Source organism: Chinchilla lanigera, unplaced genomic scaffold, assembly GCF_000276665.1.
Source record: "Chinchilla lanigera isolate Chin_1 unplaced genomic scaffold, ChiLan1.0 scaffold00137, whole genome shotgun sequence".
NCBI classification, from domain to species: domain Eukaryota; kingdom Metazoa; phylum Chordata; class Mammalia; order Rodentia; family Chinchillidae; genus Chinchilla; species Chinchilla lanigera.
Window position 1 is genome coordinate 3,469,322 of NW_004955538.1, and position 19,762 is coordinate 3,489,083.

The 19,762-nt window shown below is 53.2% G+C and overlaps 1 protein-coding gene across 1 annotated transcript in view; it reads right to left on the reverse strand.

The window, feature by feature from the left end:
- The window catches only part of Brf1 (BRF1, RNA polymerase III transcription initiation factor 90 kDa subunit), a gene marked incomplete at its 5' end in the record, with an annotated part of 75,383 nt that continues 55,621 nt past the window's right edge, over nt 1-19,762 (reverse strand). Inside the window, 13 exon segments of the mRNA XM_005410860.2 lie at nt 1-965; nt 1,402-1,573; nt 1,938-1,989; nt 5,737-5,993; nt 6,671-6,726; nt 6,797-6,878; nt 7,364-7,425; nt 8,644-8,910; nt 12,991-13,083; nt 13,378-13,417; nt 14,009-14,135; nt 14,916-15,009; nt 16,429-16,578. Coding sequence (XP_005410917.1) covers nt 928-965; nt 1,402-1,573; nt 1,938-1,989; nt 5,737-5,993; nt 6,671-6,726; nt 6,797-6,878; nt 7,364-7,425; nt 8,644-8,910; nt 12,991-13,083; nt 13,378-13,417; nt 14,009-14,135; nt 14,916-15,009; nt 16,429-16,578 — 1,490 coding nt within the window. The 3' untranslated portion in view covers nt 1-927.

Below are 19,762 nucleotides of genomic sequence, written 5' to 3' on the forward strand. Positions count from 1 at the left end.
TTTCTGCTCAGATACAGGTCTTTCTGCATTAGTTCACTTGAAGCACAGCAGTTCTGGACTAGGCTGGCTGTAGGTATAGGCAGGGCAAAAGGAAGGCTGAGGACTTCAGGCCCCAACATGCTGTTTCCGCATTGGCTTGGGTCTTGCCCCAGAGGCAGAGCAGCATAGGACACCCAGCCCACCCACCTGGAGGCCAGTGTCCTTGCCCTAAATTAGGTAGAAGCCCTGCTTTCTTCACCCTAGGGCCATAGACAGGGAGGCAGGGCTCAAGGCCCTGCAGGTGAAGAGGCCTGAGCTCCAGGATGGCCCCTGAGCTCCAGGTGCAGACCCCTTATCCTGTGTTGCCCCTGTGCTGCCTTACAGTAAGGGGGTCCCAGAGGTAGTGGGGAGCTCATGCCTCTTGGAAGGAGGCTCAAGGCAGAGGACTGGCTCTAGACTCATGTGGTGATAAGAGTGCAGAAGCAGCTGGCTGCCCCCATGGACTCACTGCACAAGGCCAGGGCCCTCAGGCTGTGGGACAAGAGCAGAATCCTGGAGTACAGGGCTGGCAAGCTGGGCCAGGGGCTCCTGTTTGTTTCCTCACAATGGGGACATGATAGTGCCCACCTCTGAGGGTTCTCCATTGGGCCAGTAACAGCAAGCTGGGCCATACGATGGAACCCAGCTTTCAGGGGCTCCCTGGCCATGTCCTGTCAGACAGAGGCTGGTCCAACTTCCCCTACTGCGTAGAAATGCTCCTTACGTTGCTCAAACATGGTCCCATGGTTAAGTGCTATGGAGGCCACATGGGCTGAGGGATGAGAGCATCCAAGCAAGCAGGAGGTGCTGGCTGGCCTCAAGTCTTGGGGTCCATGCCTGGGGGTCCCGCCAGCCCCCATGAGATGTGCTCAGGGTCCAATCAGGATGCTGCTGGTCTTGAGGTCACATTCAGTAGCCATCATCATCATCGCCATCACAACCATAAGCTACAAAGCACAATCACGGGAGAATGGATATCCTGTGGACCCACCCTAGGCCGCACATGGTGGGAGCTAACCCTGTGATCCCTTGTTCCTGCATGTTTGTGGGAGCCTAGTATGGGGCCTTGGCTTCTCACGAGGCCCATGTGAAAAGAAAGCATGCAGGTGACCCTGTGTACCAGTAAGCTTGGAGCCTGCAGCCCTCACAGTGGGCGCCTCAGCCCCACCCAGCTCTTTCTAGCATATCCAAGGGCTGCAGACCCACCAACATGGCCAACATAGTCCCAACTTAGTTCAAATTCCTTTCCTTCCAGAGAAGTCTTAGTCTGAAGCTCACAGTTTGAGCTCAGGCTTCATCAAGGACAAATGGTCTATGTTTTCATCTCTCTGATGCCCCACCCAGCTTCTGTGCCTGCCCACCAACCACATGGGATACACCTACCATTGCTGCCCAGCATTTTCAGGGCACTGATGCAGGGTTCCCCATCATCCTCATCTGCATCATCCTCGTCAGCTACCTCCTCAGGGTGGTAGGACACTGGGCCGCTCTCCACCAGCACTGCTGCTGGCCTGGCCAGTTCGGGTCCCAGGGCAGGGGAGTTCAGAAATGCAGCCTGGAAGGAGAGGGTCAGCCTGGGACAGGAGCCGCACACAGGCCACCCTCCTAACCTCTCCAGGTTGGCCCTGGATGGAACTCAGCACTCCTGCCCCATGTCTGAACTGGTCAGAGGTCTGTCTGGCTCCGTGTCCACTGGGCCCTGTGGTCTCCTGAGGCTGTGTAGCAAGCTGCACCATCAGACATCCAGGCCCAGCTTACCCTCATCCTCACCCTCAGTGCCCGGGAGCAGATCTGTGCCTGGTCTCACCTCCCCACTCTGCCTCTGTGACCCAGCTGCCTGAACCATGAGCACCAGTGACTGCCTGTGCTGAGCAGTGGTGAACAATTCCCAGGCCCTGCTTGTGTGCCAAGAGACATACCTCTCCCACGGCTGCTTTCTTAGCTGGCTGTGTAGACACCAGAGGCCTCAACCTGAAAGAGAGCAGTGTGGTCACAGCCTGGCCTGCCTGCTGAATGCCTGTAAGCCGCAGCTCAGAGGGCCAGGCCTGGTGTTGCATGGCATGGACCAACTCCACCCAGTGGCTGCAGGCACTGTCCCTGGCCTTCACGCCTCTCTGGTTGACTCCAGGTTCCTGGTCCACCCCAGTGTTCATCAAGGCTCCTCCCCTAGGTCTCTCTTCCTGTCCTCAGGTCCCCTCTTGATCCCAGGCCCTACTTGTTCCTTCCTGGCTTTTTCTGGGTGTGTTGCCCTTGCTGCTGCCCGGAGGAGCCCAGCCAGGTCCATCTTAACTCTACTCTGTTGTGCATCTTGTGTTAATCAGTATCTGCCCCTGGCTTCTGCTGTGTGTCTGTGACACAAAGACGCAAAAGCCACAGCAATGGCTCCTTTCCTGATGAGTCCACAGATGCCAAAGAACTGAGAGGTATGGATAGTCTGTCCTGCCCCATTGCTTCTTGGCCACTTATGTGGCTAAGATCAAGTATGGGCTGTCCTGCCCCAGACTTCTGGACACCATGTAAGGGTCATGGACAGGGTCCACATGGTACAGATGTACTCAGTTCTCCCCACACCACCAGCCCCTGAGGAAGAAGGGAAGGCAGTCATGCCTCCCTGCCCCAGGGCACAGAGGCACCCTACACCAGGCCTGCCTTCCAGCCCCTAACCCCCAGCACAGAGATGTCCATAGGGACAGGAGCACGCTAAGTCTCTTCAGAGGGGAAGAAAGGCTGCCCACTTGAGGGAAGGTGGGCTTGTTCCCACATCCTGGCCATAGTGCTGCTCAGGTGGGCCGAGTGGACATGGCCTGTGGCGAGAGGCTGGACAGTGGAGCCCTTCCCTATGGGGCACAGCTGTGTGGCAGCAAGTGCTCAGGCTCACCTCTGTGGCTGACGTCTGCCTGCTGACATGCCAGATCAGCCCTGGAGATACTGTGGACGCCACAGAGCCCCTAAACACAGGGAGCTTCCTGGGCTGGTTGCTCGTGTGACCACCAGAATGGAGTCATGCCCAGGATCACCCTGGCTGTCTTGGGGCTACCAGCTATCCTCACCATTCCCACTGCCAGCTCCAGCTGTCAACCTCTCAGCCCTGACAGTAAATGTCACAGTGGAATTCCACAAACACACCTGACCCAGGGTAACAGCCACCCCCACACCTCTCCCCAGCTGACAACTACAGCATGGGGGGCTGGGCACCACCTGGCTGGGAGCAAGGTTGGGGTTTGCTGGGCCTGCCAGAGGTCCCCTTCTAGCAGCAGGTATTGAACATTACTGCCCACTCAGGGGGACACCTTCTGCACCCTCAAGCCCTAGCTCATGCTCCTGTGCCATCAGAGGGTGCAATGTCCCGTGTGGCACAGCGAGAGGCAGGCAACCCAGCGCTCTGCTGTCCTGGAGCTGAGGGTACTTGGGCACATGGGGAGTGAAGGGTGCTTTGCCTGCTCCATGGCAGTGACACAAGTGGGGATGTCCAACGAGTGGGCCACTATGTCTGAGACTGCCCCAGGTCCCCTCTGGGGAGGCCCCCACAAGCTGTTAGTCCTGCATCCTCCCTGTCCATCAACCCTTTGAGCCCTTCCTCCTGCCCAGGGGTCCCTGGTAGGCCAAACCTGGTGGCCCAAAAGACCTAGTACAGCAGCCGGTTAGGAACCTCTGACAGAGGGCCAGCCCTGCAGTGGGGCCAATGGAGAAGGGCAGGAGCCCCATGCTGCGTGGGGCCTCTCTCTGTCCAGGGTGAGGACAGACAAACGCTGAGGCTTTACGTCCTCTTCAGGAGACCAGATTTTCACAAACTGTCCTGACCACTTAGGGCACTCAGGGAAGACACACACATGTGTACACCTGGGCTGCTAGGCAGCTGGTCAGAACTGCCACACGAGGTAGAACTCTTGGCTCAGATAGGCCTAGGCAGGAATCAGGGTGGACCTGCAATGGCTTGGGCTAAAGCTAATAGGTGAAGCTGGCACTGTGGGCACAGCAGGTAACAGCGGAGACCCTGTGGGACCCCAGCCCTGGGACCTTCCCAACCCCACCTCAGCTACCCTCTCCTATATGTCTTTTTTTTTTTCTTTTTGGTTTTTCGCCGGTACCAGGAACCGAACTCACAACCTTGCGCCTGCCAGGCAGGTGCTTTGCCGCTGAGCTAAATCCCCAGCCCCACCCTCTCCTATATGTACAAGGAAGGGGTGCCCTGGGACACCAGGTCTCAAATGGCCATTGAGAAACCATAGGACAGCAGTCTCAGGAGCAAATGGACCTGGTGAAGGCTAACTGAGGAAATTTGTGCGCTCACATAAGATGACAGAATGTTCTGAGCCACCTGGGACTCAGAACACTACGGAAAACAACTTAAACCATGGCAGGGAAAACAGTGGACAGAAGGACCAATGATACCCTCATACAGAGGCAACTGAAGGCATCATGCAGACCGTGCCAGAAGCAAACACGCAGGGCCTGGACTCAAGGAGACCCTGAAGCAACTGTGTGCCCAAGCTGAGGACATAAGAGTAACCCCCACTGAACAAGGCAAAGTGGCAGTGGGAGAAGACCCCTGACTCTCTATTTAGGGAAGATGAACAGGCTACAAAGGATGTTCTCCTAAGGACCCGGCCCACCAAATACCACATCAGGACAGTAGGGCACCAGCAGCTCAGCGACAGCATGTATGTACACAGGGACCTCTGCTACCAGCACAAAGATGGGGTTTTGTAGAGACAGGGTACCGTCAGTGGTCACCAACTAGAACAGCCACGTGGTCTCACCCCCAGCCTCACATGAAAATAAATTCTATCTGAGCATGGTGGTGCATGCCTATAATCCCAGCACTTGGGAGGCTGAGGCAGGAAGATTCCCGTGAGTTCAAGGTCAGCCTGAACTACATAGCAAAACTGTCTCAAAAAAAAGATTTCCGATAGATCAAAACTTAGGACATAAAAAAATAAAACCATATTGCTATTAGAAGGAAAGTCATGGTGGATATGCTTATAATTGGACACAGAAAAGGACTCTGTGAGCATGACACGAATCCTAGAAGCCCCAGGAAGGCCAGACTGGTAAGCAAACTGACATAGACCACTAGCTTGGTATTGTGAAATAAAGCCACTAGCAACAGCAAAAGGAAACAACACAATGGGAACAGACACACAGAGAGATGTTGGCTCCAGCTTCAGAGGGAAAGGAATGCCTTAAGACATCTCTCCTTCTAGGGCGGAGTCAAAGAAAGCACCGGCTGAGAATGGGGTGGGGAGCACCCCATAAGGAACCCAGGCAGAGGGGCGCTTGCCATGCCCAGCCTTCTTCATGGGAGGGATGCACTGGCCAGTGCCCGGGGCACTGTCAGAAACACTGCAGCACCGCCTGATGGCTCCTTGCTCAGCTGCAGGGCAGTGCTGACCCTCTCTCCTGCCAGGAGGTGCTGCTGTGCCACTGCTCACCACTTCACCCACACCTACCTGCCAGCTGCAGTCAGCTCTCCTCCCTCCAGCTGGGCAAGCAAGTTGCCCAGAGAAGGCATGGACTGGTGGCTGGCCATCCCACTGGGCATCCCTTGGCCTCCTCAAGATAGAGCAGACCCTGATACTGCTGGGTGAGGGGAATCAGGACATGGCCCACACTACGCCTGGACAGCCCATCAGCTCCAGCACACAGTGGGGCAGGGCTAGCACAGCTCCAGAGGCTCCACCCCAACCCTGACAGCCAGCCCAAGGGACAGGACGGTACCTCTTCCCCACACTGGTCCCAGGGTCGGCCCCGCTCCTGCTGGCCACCACTCTCCTCCATGACAGCTTCCTGGCATTGCCCTTCTCGGTGGGCTGCATGTCGTTCCTCTGGGGGCTACCTGCACCCTTGCTGTTGAGGTCGCGAAGCACGCTGTAGTTGATCTTGCTCGAGATTTTCTTCTGCTCCAGCATCTTCTCAATGGCCTCCCTGGCAGTGCTGGCCTGGATGGGCTCACGGCGCTTGCAAGACTTTTTGGGCTTGAGTGAAAACACAACTGTGAGTCCTCACGTGGGCCATCACCTACACCCTGTGATTGGTCCCACGCATGGCAGCTGCAGCACCCAGGGGAGCCAGAGAGGGCTCCTCAGGCCACACCGGGGACACCCAGCTGTGCCACCTCCCACCTCATTTCCTGCACACCGACTATCCCAGCACAGGTGCCCATCAAAAAGAAAGAGGAGAGTGCCCAGCATGTCTCAGGGTGCAGAACATGCTACTGGGTAAGGAGTGTCCTGGGCTTTGGGGTCCTCTGGAGTGAGCAGCTGAGTCAGTCACTGTGATGGTCAGCAGGGAAGGCAGGGCACAGATTTTCCCAGGTCATCAGAGAAAATGACAGACATGGGACCTCTCGCACTCTCCACAGGAACTCAAGGCCAGGGACCCTGTCTAGCTCTGAGGCTCTGACACCCATGCTGGGGACTCACCCCAACTAGGGTGGCAGATCCATTGGTGATGGAGTCTATGCAATGCACGTGGCCAAATCAGGGCAACCTGGCAGCCAGGGACGCAATGTGGGGTCCAGAACATATAGCTCTCAACTGCCTGCCTAGCCTGGTCTAGGGTCACTGGGAAGGGACAGTCCACAGATCTGTCCCCTCCTACCTGCAGGTACTACAGGGGGCAGCTGAACCCTGGGCATGTTGGAGGCACCTACCTTGTGCTCCTTATAGATGCCCAGCTCCTTCTCCTTCGCTATTCTCGCTTCTTTCTCTAGAAGTCAAGGTGGGCTGTGTCAGCAAGGGCCCGTGCACCAGGCACCAAGCAGACAAGGGGCACTTACCCCTCTGTTCTCGCAGATACTCAGCATTCTCCCGCATCCACAGCTCTGCCTTCACCCGGGCTTCTGCCTCATTCAGGATGTACTGTGTGGGCACAGGGAAGAACTTCAGCTTGGAGCTTCCATACGCCAAGCGTACGCTAAGATCTCTCTCCAATGAATGTACTTTCCCTTTATTTATTATTATTTATGACTCTTGTTGCTGCTGTTAGTAGCACTAGGAGTGAACCCAGAGCTTTTAAAATGAGTTACACCCCCAGCCTTTTTTTCAGTTTTTATTTTGAGACAGGGTTTCACTAAGTCTCTGAGTTTCCTGGTTTGCAGTCTTCCTGCCTTAGCCTCCCACAGTGCTGGGATTACAACAGGTACGAGTCACTGGGCCTGGCTGTATATTCAAATTGTTAAAGGAAGGAGAAACATAGACAGGCCTCTGCTCCACATGGATACCTTTTACTCCCTTGCCCTTTCCAGCCAGAGGGTCCTGAGAGGCCAGAGGCAGCAATAGGCCTTGGGCAGGGAGCCACCCATCCCCATAAACTGACTTCCAAGAAGGCGAGAGGCAGTGCTTACTCTGTCAATTTCTAGGTCATCGATGCCACTGAGATCCAGCTCACCGTCCCCCGAGGCGTCTTCTAGAGGGAAGCATCACATCAATGTCACTCAGGAGTAGCCCTGTCAGAGGGGTGCAAGCATCGCCTGGGCCATCCAGGCTCAGCTGTGTCAAGGGGCTGCCAGAAGCCTGCAACCTCACCCCACCCACAGGATGTCTCCATGCTGGAGGAGACAGCAAGGCTACATGAGAAGACAGGAAGGCAGGCTGCAGCTGCAGAAAAAGCTCCAACACCCCTGCCAAGGGCCAAGATGGGGACATGAGCTCCCTCCAGGCAGGGAGATACAGCCAGGCATGCGAGGCTGGGGCAGATATGAGGGTGAGTTCCAGAGCCCAGCTTCAGGGAGCCTCCCCGCCTTCTGGACCCAGCATGGGCAAGAGTGAAGTCTGCACCAAAAGAGATCAGGCTGCCCTTGCAAGGCCCCTAGGCCTGGGGTACCCAACCACCTCAGCCAACCACCTCAGCCTTCATGGGAAGGCCTGGGGTCCTCTGTGGTTGCTGTGCTCCCTGTGCTCTCCTAGCCTTGCTGGAGTAGCCTCTTCCTGCTCTGGGGTCACTGTGCCTGGCTGCCTCTGCCCAGCGCTCTTAGAGCCCTGATACCAGGACAGCTGCACAATGTCCTGGAGGCTGTGACTGAGTGACATATCGCACAGGGCACCAGGAGATACACTGAGGAGGAGCCTGTCCTTGCGGAGAATCGAGAAGGGACTGACCAGCCCTGCTAAGCTCCTAGTGCTCTGGCCCTTCCTTAAGGCTGGCCTGATGATGTTTTAAAATGTGGGATGGGCAAGGAGCAGCAGGGATCTAGCACTGCATGGCAGGGCAGCTGTCCCTGCTTGAGGGCTCATCACTGCAGTGCTCTAGTGCAATAAGCAATGTGCTTGAGAAGGGAGAGGCACAGGCCCCCAGGGTAAATTCTCAGCCACACCCAACAAGGGACGGGACAAGTGGCATTGGTCCTAGTCCCCTAGAGACTCCACACCTCCTCCAGGTTGTTGCTGCTACTCCAGCAACGCTCCAGCACAGAGACTGGCAATGCAGGAGGGAAGCCTTGGCACCAAGGGGAGCTGGCATGTGCTGGCTCTCTGTCCCTCGCACAGGCTGTGTGGGAAGGAAATAGGGGGGTCCCAGCCTACCATTTCAGAACACATGGGAAGTCTATGGTAGCTTTTCGTTCACTCCAAGAAAGAGACCGGACAGACTGGAAACATTTCCTGTCCCTGTCCCACAAGCACTTACTGGGATCCCCGCTTGGGGACGATATACATTCACGGATGGAGTCTGAGATGCCTAAGCTGGCTGCTGTGGGCAGCGGGCCAAGCAGGGACTCCAGGGCCAAGGGCTGGCCGCCCTCCTCGGGGATCTCTACTGCATCCGAGTTGCTGCTGCCTCCACCCAGAAGGTCCCGGTAAAAGTCCTTGTTCATGTGGCTGGCAGCTGCCTCCAGCTCCTCATCCTCAGCGTCCTCCTCGCCAAAGAGGCTGGATGTGGTATCCTCAACAGAGCCTGGAGACACAATTACAAATTACCTGTCAAAAGACAGGAGTCTGACAGCTGCTTCTGTGACAGAAACATTTTTGCCAAGTTGCAAAAATAACTAAGATGAAAAGCACCAGCAAAAAGCATACTTTTGATGCAGCACAGAAAGCATAGTCCTGCCAGCAGCAGCACTGGGTATTTGTGAGCAAGAGTGACCTGGCCAAACCACATGCTGTATGTAGAAGCTATCCCAAATGCACTCAGGCCTGAGGGGAGGGCTAACAGCACATGCACTGTAAGAAAAAGCAAGTGTTTGAGATTTGAGACTCGGCACAGATGCCTTCCTTAGATGTGACACCAGAAGTAGAATCCAGAAGATACTAATAAGACAGATTTTGGAAGAATTAAGTACCTCTGCCCTCTGCATGACACTGTCATGACAGTAAGAAGAGACCCATAGGCTTCTCTGTGGGTCACATTCTAGTAAAGCGGGATGCGGAGCACATGATGCACCCCCAGCTTCAGCAAGAAACACACTATGCTCCTGGGACAGTTAGAGAAACACGGGTTTGCCAGGTCACACCACGAGTGCTACCACCACATGGCTCCAGAAGATTTGTACATCATACTGAGTGGGAGGATGTGGAGCCTCCGGAGCTCCCAAGGGAAGGCAACACTGTGGCAGCTCAGGAAGCATGCTGGGTTCTTTGAAGCTTAAGCACCACTTTCCACAAGACCCCACAATTCTGCCCCTTGCTCAAGACAAAAGAAATTAATTAATGTCCACAGATTGCACACAAGTGTTCACAGTATCTGTAAGACCCAAAACAGGAAGTACCCCAAAGGCCCTTCAACAGATAAATGGAGAAGCAACCTCAGTACATTCATGGTCTGTTACACCACAATAAAAAGCCATAAATGGTTGACAGATGACTCAAAGCCAGAGGATAAACGAGTGCAAGCTATGTATACGAAAGACTTCAGCACAGAAGTCTAGAAACACAACTACTTAGGCACAGAAGGCACCAGGGGGCAGCCTGAGGCCAGGTGGGGGCACTGTGAAACGCACGAGGACTTGGCAGTGACACGTCTGCGAGTGGCCTGACACGATGCTGGCTTCACAGGTGCTGTACGCACTCATCAAAACTCAAAAACCAAAGGGCTCACTTTAAATAAGGATGGTTTACCGTGTGCTGATCATCCTTCAAAATGCCTAAGAAATCACTGCATGCTAAACTTACTTAAAAGACACATTTGAAAACACTTCACTCTGCTTTAGTTGCTAAGTATGTTCTAGTGAGAGCTCAGGCCCAGCACTGTATGCGCCAGGAGGGTACCGGTCTGCACAGATGCCTTCCTGGGGCAAGCAGGTACTTACATGTGATGGCCCAACACAGTCAAGTGTAACCCACAGGGGCCTGGGTTGTTGTACAAAGTTCCCCTCAAGATAAGCTGGCGTAGGTCCTGGGAGAAGCCTTCACGTGCTAACACAGTACCTGAGGAGCCTACCTCCTCCACCCTGTGGCAGCCCCCTCCCCACCCTGCCTCTGTTCCCAAGCCCTGTGTGGCTCCCACTGGCCTAAGAACCTCAGTCCTACCCACAGCCTTCCCCACCTGAGCCAAGCACTAGGCCCACAGCCTCCATTCTCCCACTGCCACTCCAGGTTCCCATTGGCAGCAGACGGAACAGCCTGACAACAGGCAGGAAATGGGAAGGAGAAACACACCTGTTCTGTCATGATTGGGGCAGGTGTGAAGAGATACAGTACGGCCCCAAAGAGAGTGGAATGAAATTACATACAGGAAACTACTAACAGAGACACAAGACTATGGTTTAGAGAACTCCATGCAAAAATGCTACTAAAATGAGCTTCCTTCAGCTAGTAAAGTAAAAAGCTCTTCAGACTAGAGCAGACAGCCAAGCTAGATCTCTGCTGTGTAAGAATGGCCCCTAGCAGGCAGCATGACGAAGAGTGACAGTAGGGGCAGAGTGGAGCTTGGGACTGCCTTCACCCTGACAGGTGGGCCAGCTGGTCTGAGGGAGCAGTTAGTGACACCCTCAGGAGTACTAAAAAGGGCACTGGCCACCGGGCATCATCCACCAGCCACCACTGTGTACAAGGTAACTGGGTGGAAGAAAGCAAAGACCAGAGATCTGAAGGAAGCAGCCTAAGGCAGACCTGAGCGATGTGCTAGGACAGTGAAAGCCAGCACAGACCCAGCCTGCCTGCCTGCCCACCCTGGACACAGAGCACTTCCTGCCTGGTGCCCACAGGCACTGCTGCAGCTGGAGCCACACTGAGGAGAAGCAGCAGCAACACACCCGGTTACGTTCACAGCAAAGTGGAAGCTAACACCGGGTGTCTGAGAGTACTCGGCAAGCCGAGGTAGGAGGATCACTGCAAGTTCGAGGCCAGCCTGGGTTACATAGTGACTTTGAGGCCAATCTGAACTACAAAGTGAGACCCCATCTTAAAAAAAACAAAACAACAACAACAAAAAAAAAAAAAACAGGAAAAGAAAAAAATATATAACGACCAAGTCAGAAGATACTATCCCCAGGACTGTCAGTCTCCTTCATGCTGCAGAAAAAGCCAGCTGAGACTAGAAAACAATTTCACATTTCTGAGGAGGACAACACCCCCTGGAGGGAAGCACTGCTGTAGAGGGCAGTGCAAGTAGGGAGGAAAGAGTGACCGTAAAGACACAGCATCCAGGAAGACAGAAGAACTTACAAGTAAATGTGAATGCTCACTGAATGGATAATCAACCTAGCTGGGAAAAAAAAAAAAATCAGAAAATAAAACTATGTAAAATTAAAAACAGTAAGAAAGAATATCCAAAACAAAAGAATCAGAAGTATCTTAAGATTCCATAGGATGGGAACCCCAGGGAGGGACTCCCAGGATGACCTCTGAAGCCTAACAGTGCCTCCCAGGAACGAGGGCAGGCCTGAAGGGGTACTGTCAAGGAGACAGACTGCATGGATTACATTCATCCATTAAAGAGAAAGCCCCATGGTCTCCACTGACCCTGAGGACACCTGGGACACTCAATGGAAACACACGGGTGGGCATTTCCTCACCAGGACAGACGAGGAGTGTTGCTCCCAAAGCATACACCCTGGTCCCCAGGAGCTGGGCTTGAGATATGACTGCTGCCACCTCTGAGGTTCAGTGAGGTGCTGCAGGGCCAAGCAGTGACCAGACTCAGACAGAAATCCAGGATGTTCAGAAACTCCAACCATAAACGAAAACTACTGAAAGTGACAATAGAACTCCTAACACAGGAGCAGAAAATCAGTGCATAGAAATCACCATCATTTGCAAGCAGCAAGCAGTGGAGGAAACAAGAGGAGGGAGATACAACTTGTGACCATAGAGAAGGCAGCAGGCTTGCGCTGTCCACAGGGCTCTGGAACATGGAGCCGAGGGTCCAATGGGGAAGGGAGCCTGCTTTCAGATGGCCCCAGCCACACCCTGAACCCAAAGCTTAGGCAGAGACAATGTGCGGCACAGCTCACTGGGCCCAGAGCAGATGTGTACACACCAGAGCACAAAGGACAGCAGCAGTACTCCTTCCTTTTCACACAGCCCAGAAGAGAGCTTTGCCCAGCACATGAGTACTGCAGTACCTCCAAAAGGCCCAGGTATAGGCTGAGCCCTACAGCCAGTGTTCACAGCCCAAATGCAGTCCGAGACAGTGAAGGTGAGCAGGGAGGGAAGAAGGCTGTGGAGTCCAGTCATGCATCCACAGACACCAGGTCAGGGCTGAGTCTCTCCTGCCCTGAGTGGCTGAGCCAGGAGTGAGAACACTGACCCCGAGGGCACGGGAGGGCAGCCAAGGCCTCCAACAGGAGGATGGCCTGGGGAAGCCAGGGATGCAGCTGGAGCCAGGTTGACAAGTTCATCTGTGGGTGCTGACAAGTGGCTAGGAGCAACTGGATGCTCAACACAGGATGTTACCACCAGGAAGTGACCACCAGCCTGGGGTGGGACTAGTATGGAAGGGATGGCAGGAGGGCTGGGGTCAAGGGTCAGCCGCTGGGGAGACCTGAGGGGCACCAGGCTGGAGCACACAAGGCCGACGAAGCCAGGCAGAACTCACCATCTTTTGACAGGTTGGCAAGAGCCCCCCTGGCCTTTGGCCGGCTATTCTCCAGTTCATTCTCAATGGCATCCTGGTAACTGGATATTTCACCTAGAAAAATCAGTCAAAAACAGAGTAAGGAGAGATGTGGTGTTGCACACCTATAATCCCAGTACTCGGGAGGCTTAAGCAGGAGCATTGCTACGTGTTTGAGGCCAGTTTGGACTATAACGTGAGTTCAAGGCCAGCCTGAACTGCACAGTGAAACTGTCTCAAAAAGACCAAAAAACAAAATAAAACAAAACAAAAAAACCCCACAGGGGGATGAAGTGGGCAAAAGCAGAAAGTACAAAGCAAACTTTCTAACAAAACTGAAGCATTTATGTGACAAGGCTGGTTGATTACCTTCAACTTCCTCCAGTTGTTTTGACAGGACCTGTTCAAGCTGAAAAAGAAGAGGGGACACTCAGGGATGAAAGTCCCAGGCTGGACGCCTCACCTCCCAGTGCCAACCCAACCAGGGAGGTGAGTGGAGCTCTCCTCAGGCACTGTGCTCCTGACAGGAGGCTGTGGCCAGGGTGGGCCTTGTACCTCCGCTGCCACCTATGCGGAATGCAGACCTGGCTCTGAGCGTGTAACACATGCAGCATCGATGAGAGGATGGTGAGGGAGATGAGATGCGGTTGTGCTGGAGGTGGAGAGAGGTGCCTTCTTTTTTTTTTTTGGTACCAGGAATTGAACTCATGACCTCACGCTTGCCAGGCAGGCACTGTGCCACTGAGCTAAATCCGCGGCCCAAGAGGTGCCCTCTTTTCTCAGATTCCTGTGGCGTACCAAAGCATGTGTCGTTGGTTGGCCCACTTTGCACTCTGGCTTTGTAGAGCAAACCAGACCCAATGCAAGGCTGCAGAGGTGGTACTGGAGGTGAGCCCTGGGGTGGATAGTGCTGGGGGCCTCCGCACAAGGCAGAAGGGAGCCCATGGGCAGACATTCCTTAGCCAGGGCAGCAAAGGCAGTGTGCCAACACTGGTCCTACCTGCTTCATCCGCAGTTTCCTCTGTCCAGCTGTGTACGAGGGGGGGTCGCACTCCTCCTCCAGGTCAATCTTCATGAACTCGTCGATGGTCAGCTGGCTGGTGGGGGTGTCTTCAAATTCTGTGAGTCTACACAGAGTGAAACATGGCTGCATCTACATAAGAGTCTCCACTGACCCTATCAGCAGTGGCACACACAGGCCCAGGAGTGGGGAATCTGCACCCCTCTGACTGGTTTGTGCTTGAATCTGAGACATTCTATACCACTTTCAAAATGCTTAATAGAGAAGTTTGGTTTTTTTGGGTTTTTTGGAGACAGGGTCTTGCTTTGTAGTTCAGGGTAGACTTGAACTCATTATGTAGCCCAGGCTGGCCTCAAACTCATGGTGAACCTCCTGCCTCAGCCTCCTAGTGAGGGATTATAAGCATACGCCCCCCACACCTGGCTGGAGTTTTTAATAAGACCTAGAGATCAAATATTCAAAGTGAAAGAACCCTACCAACCTCTGGAAACTGCTATAGTAGATACCCTCAACTGAAGCACAGCCACCAGTGCCTGAGGCTTGTGAGAGGCATGACAGAGGCCACTGTTCTGTGAGAAACTCCACACGTGACCACCATGGTCACCCCAACACACTGTAAATTAACTGCCAGCATGTCCGTGGCCACCCCTCGTTGTGCCCTGGGTATACACGCAGGGTGGCCCTCATCTGAGGAGATGGGTCACTTGGGCTAGGTCAAGGATGGGCCACACCACCCACAGGACAATGGGCCCAGGCAGGCAGGTCAGGCACCTCTACAGACTTTGCTCACACGATCTGACCCAGCAGGAACCGGGCTGGGACGAGCGGGTGTGTGGCTGAGAGCAGTCTCGCCTGCAAGCACCTCACCACGAACGGCAGTGCCCACCTCTTCCGCAGCGTGGATTCACACACTTTGACCACGCTGATGACCTCTTTGACAGTTCTCCGGAAATCATGCATCCTCGCTGCAACCAGAAGGGCTAGGAAAGAACAAGAGTACTCAGAACACAGCCTCGGCTGTGCTTGAGCAGATAGTCTGCAGCAGCCCTGGAGGGTCACTGACGGGGCACAACACGTCTGTGCCAAGGCAGCGGGTACCCTCACCTGGAGAGTGAGGGGCAGGTGAAGCCCACCTTCCCCAAGCAGATGAGCTGCAAAGATGCTCCAGGGCAGCGATAGCCCTGCCTCCTTGGGGCATGGCCGAAGCACTTCTCACTTTTAAATAAAAGGAGAATTAAAGCAGAAACTGCCGGGCATGGTGGCACATGCCTATAATCCCAGGACTTGTTTTCTTTTTGGGAGTGGGGGTTGTCTTTTTGAGACAGGGTTTCACTATGTAGTTCAAACTGGTTTTGAACTCACCATGTAGCCCAGGTTAGCCTCAAATTTGCAGTGATCTTCCTGCCACAGCCTCCCAAGTACTGGGATTACAGGTGTGTGCATCACACCCAGCTCAATCCCAGCACTCAGGAGGCCAAGGCAGGAGGATTACTATGAGTTTGAGACCAGTCTGGGCTACCAAGTGAGTTGAAGACCAGCCTGCACTGTGTAGTGAGACTGTGTCTCAGAAAGACCAAAAAAAAAAAGCAGAAACTCTGAGGACTTCATAGACCTCTGACAACACAGTCAACAGGCACTAATTAACTTCAGCACAGCTCCGGTGGAAGACACTGGGCCTGACAGGAGCTGAGGCCCAGGCTGGGGAGAACAAGGGTGTGACTTTTGTCACATACTAACCAAGGCCACAGCAGACAGAGAGGGCCACGCACCTGGAGCATTAACACCTGCCACTCCAGCAGGAGAGGAAACTGGGTGCTGGAAAAGGCCAGGGCCCTGCCAGGTTGAGGCCCCCCTTGGTCAGGGGGCAGAGTCCAGCCATGGTCAGCCAGACCATGGCCAGCACCAAGAGCCAAGTGCAAATCTGTGGGCAACAGGTCAACTACCCTGCAAGGGTCAGGGAGCACCTTCTGCAGCAAGAACCTGGCATATCATGAGGGCAACCCCCCAAGCATGGACAGCCTGAGGTTAAGGTCAGGGCATCTGCCAACCTTCATTCTCTGAGACCTTGTCTCTTATCTCGGCTGGAGCAGGTGAAAGGCCTCGAGGGCTGAAGACCCTGTAGGCTGGGGCAGTGCTGGGCACAGAAGCCAGCTCTACAGCCAGCCCTCCCTCAGGGTACAATCCACGCCAACAGGTCTGGCTGCTCAAAGTCAAAGATGACTGCTGGGGTGCAACTTGGTCATACAGTATCTGCTCAGCACATCTGAGGCCTGGGTCTATCCTCAGCAGCACAAAGACAAAGATTGGCTCAGAAAATAAAACCACAGCGGCCACTGCACCCAACTGGACTGTGCAACTAAGCTGCCACCCCAGGGGTAGGCCTGGGCCTCCTACCGCACCTGCTCCACAGAGGCCTGAGGGCCGCCGGCCCGTGTGCATCCAGTCTCTCTTCATACGCTGCAGCAGCCTCAGGGCTGTCATCGACACCTCGTGGTTCTTCTCCCCAAACTCCAGCAGGTGGGCAAAGCGTGGGATGTAGAGGCATGGATCTGTGCAAACACACCAGCTCAGTGAGCTGCACATGTGTGGCCAATGACCAGAGGGCTTCGTAGCCCACAGGCTTCGGAGGGCCCCACCCCTCTCCACCCACATAGGTGCCCAAGGGTCCCCTCCCAAGGCTGAGAAGCTGCTTCCTTCCCAAGAACTGGCCTGCTCAGGGCACAGATGGCCAGGGTTCGGCCCAGCAGCCTTGGCCCTGGCCACCCAGAGAGTACTGCCCTCCACAGTGCTCTCCAGGGTTTTTAAGAGAGGGTGAATTCACCCTCTAAGTTCACCAGGTAGCTTGCATGGCTCTTGCATGCTTTGGGGCAGACAGGCACACACATAAGCGCACACACACACAACTGCTCCTTGTCAGTACCTCCTTGGGTCTGGGCACAGAGCTCACCAAGCAGTGTGTGTGTTTGCATAGAAGGAAACACACAGGGCTTTAAAACAGAATGTCCAGAAGACCTTGCTAAAGAGCACAGCTGAGGCCTAAGCACAAGGTCAGGAGAGAGCTAGGGTGGCCATGAGCGTGTGTGGACAGGAGACAGCAGAAGAGTGCATACGTAGTGGGTCCTGGAAAGCCTTGGACGCATGGGTCAGTTTTGTCTATGTTCCCAGAAGAGCAGGAGGGACATGCACCAGCACCCAGCGCCTCCTCCCAGGACCCACCTGACCTCTATCAGGACCCACCTGACCCAGCCTCCCAAGTACTGAGATTACAGGTGTGTGCATCACACCCAGCTCAATCCCAGCACTCAGGAGGCCAAGGCAGGACCCACCTGACCTCTATCCTGAGCTCTGCCCCAGGAAGCCCCGTGAGATCCTGCAGGTGGCTCCATTCCCAATTCAACTCATGGGAGAGACCCAGAGGAGAAAGCCAGGCACCGTGACAGGCACCTAGGGTCCCAGTACTCAGGAGGCAGAGGCAAAAGGATCCCTGGAGGCTGGGAGTTTGCGACCACCACTCTGGGCAACATAGCCAGACTCCGTATCAAGAGAAGAAAGACCCAGTGAAGGTTTCAGATGGCAGAGGAGATGGTGGTAAGCAGAACACTTGGGTCCTGCGGCACTGTGTGTGCCAAGCCAAATGGCACAAACTACCATGCTGTGCAGGAGCCAGAGCTTCTGGGCTGTGCTGTGCTGGATGTTACAGCGGAGCCCCAGGACGAAGTCAGGCAGCTGCAGGCTCTGCCCCCACCCAAGTGACCAAAGGGTGGGGAGAGGCTGCCACAAGGTGGGATGGAGCTACATCCAATTTCCACTTCTTTTTCTTTTACTTTTAGAGATTTGGTTGCTAAAAAAAGACATTATTTGGAGAAAAATGTGATACTTTAAAAAACAGCCTTTAAGATTTCTGTCTTTAATAAAACACAACTCATCAGAACTAGGGACCAGAGGGGTGCTAAAAATTCTAATATAGGTAGGATTTTTACACTAATACCTGTAATAGAAGGCTGTAAGTTTGCAAATACTAGCAAATATTTCATTACAAATAAGTTGGGATCCCACGGTGACGGATGGGGTCTTCAACTATGGAAGGAAGAAAGGAAACTAAATGTAAACCACTGACATTCACTAAAGTTCCTAATTGATTTAGATAAAAAGGTACAGGAAATACTGTTTACAAGAGCCATCAAAAGGCAGGTTTAGTGGCATACACCTGTAATCCTAGCACTGAGGGAGGCTGAGGCAGAGGGATGGCAAGTTTGAGTCCCAACTGGGCAAATGAGCAAGACCTGGACGGGGACTGCAACTCAGCGGTAGAGTGCCCCTGGGTTTGATCCTTAGAACTACAGAAGGAAGGAAGGGAGGGAGGGAGGAGAGAAAAAAAAAGAAAGGAAGAAACCAAAAAACACTGCAAAAAAGTGAAGAGCAAAAATAGGAATGCTGTGGCTGCCCTATCCTGTCCAGATGTTTGTGACAGGCCTCAGCCTCGTCACCATGCACCACCATGCCTGGCCTCAATGACTTAACATGGAGGGGAAAGGAAAAGGAAATAAAAAGAAATAGAATGTGAGCAAGGTGTGGTGGTGCACACCTGTAATCCCAGCACTCAGGAGGCTGAGGTAGGAAGACTGCTGTGAGTTTGAGGTCAGCCTGGGCTACACAGTGAATTTGAGGCCAGCCTGAACTACACAGTGAGACCTTGTTTCAAAAAACCAAAAACCAAAAAAACCCAAGAAGGATATGCTACAAACACACACCCACTCCCTGCAATGAGTATAATCATTATGCACTGCAGGCATGGACTAATAAAAGCTTTTAAAAAAAAAAAATCAGTGAATAGTCAAAAAATGGTGTGTAGGCCAGGGTTTTAGCTCAGTGGCACAGTGCCTGCCTGGCAAGCGTGAGGTCGTGAATTCAATTCCCAGTACAGAAAAAAAATAAAGGTGTATATTAAAGAACAAAGAAACCTTCGCTGAATACAAAAAATCTCACAGGACACATCCTTTGACCATAAGTGTAATGGAACTGAAAAATTAGCCAGAAAGGAGAAATATATAGTCCCCTCAACTCTAAACACTACGGGGAAATGAAAACAATCCTTTAGATATGTGTATAGACTTGAGCACTTTTTGCAGTTAAAGAAAAACAATGAAAATAATAAATTAAAAACAAAATGAAAAATTAACATAATAAATCTTTTAAAGCAGGAAAAAGGGCTAATAAAGAAAAATAAGCAATAAATAAAAATATCACAGTACTGGCAGGAAGACAAACAGGCAGACTGATGGATGGAACAGAAAGCCTGAGAAGCAGCCCTTGCATTAACTGTCACAGCCTTTTGACAAGTTGCTGGATAACAAGGGAGGACAGGCCCCTCAACAATAGTGAGAGGAAACGCAGAGCAAGATGGACTCCGCCTTACACCATGTCAAAGAACCTAACACAAAGCAGATCAAAAACCTAAGCATATGACCTAAAACTATAAACTAAAAGAAATCACTGGGAAAGGTTTTATAACACCAAAAGCAAGTGGAAGAAAAGCAGAACAGGATTACTTCAAACTAAAAAATTTCTGCACAGGGGCTGGGGATTTAGCTCAGTGGCACAGTGTCTGCCTGGCAAGCACAAGGTCATGAATTTGATTCCTGGTACCGGAAAACAACAACAACAACAAAAAAAATTCTGTACAGCAAAAGAATCTATCAACAGAAAGAAAAGGTAAAACTATATGCAAACCAT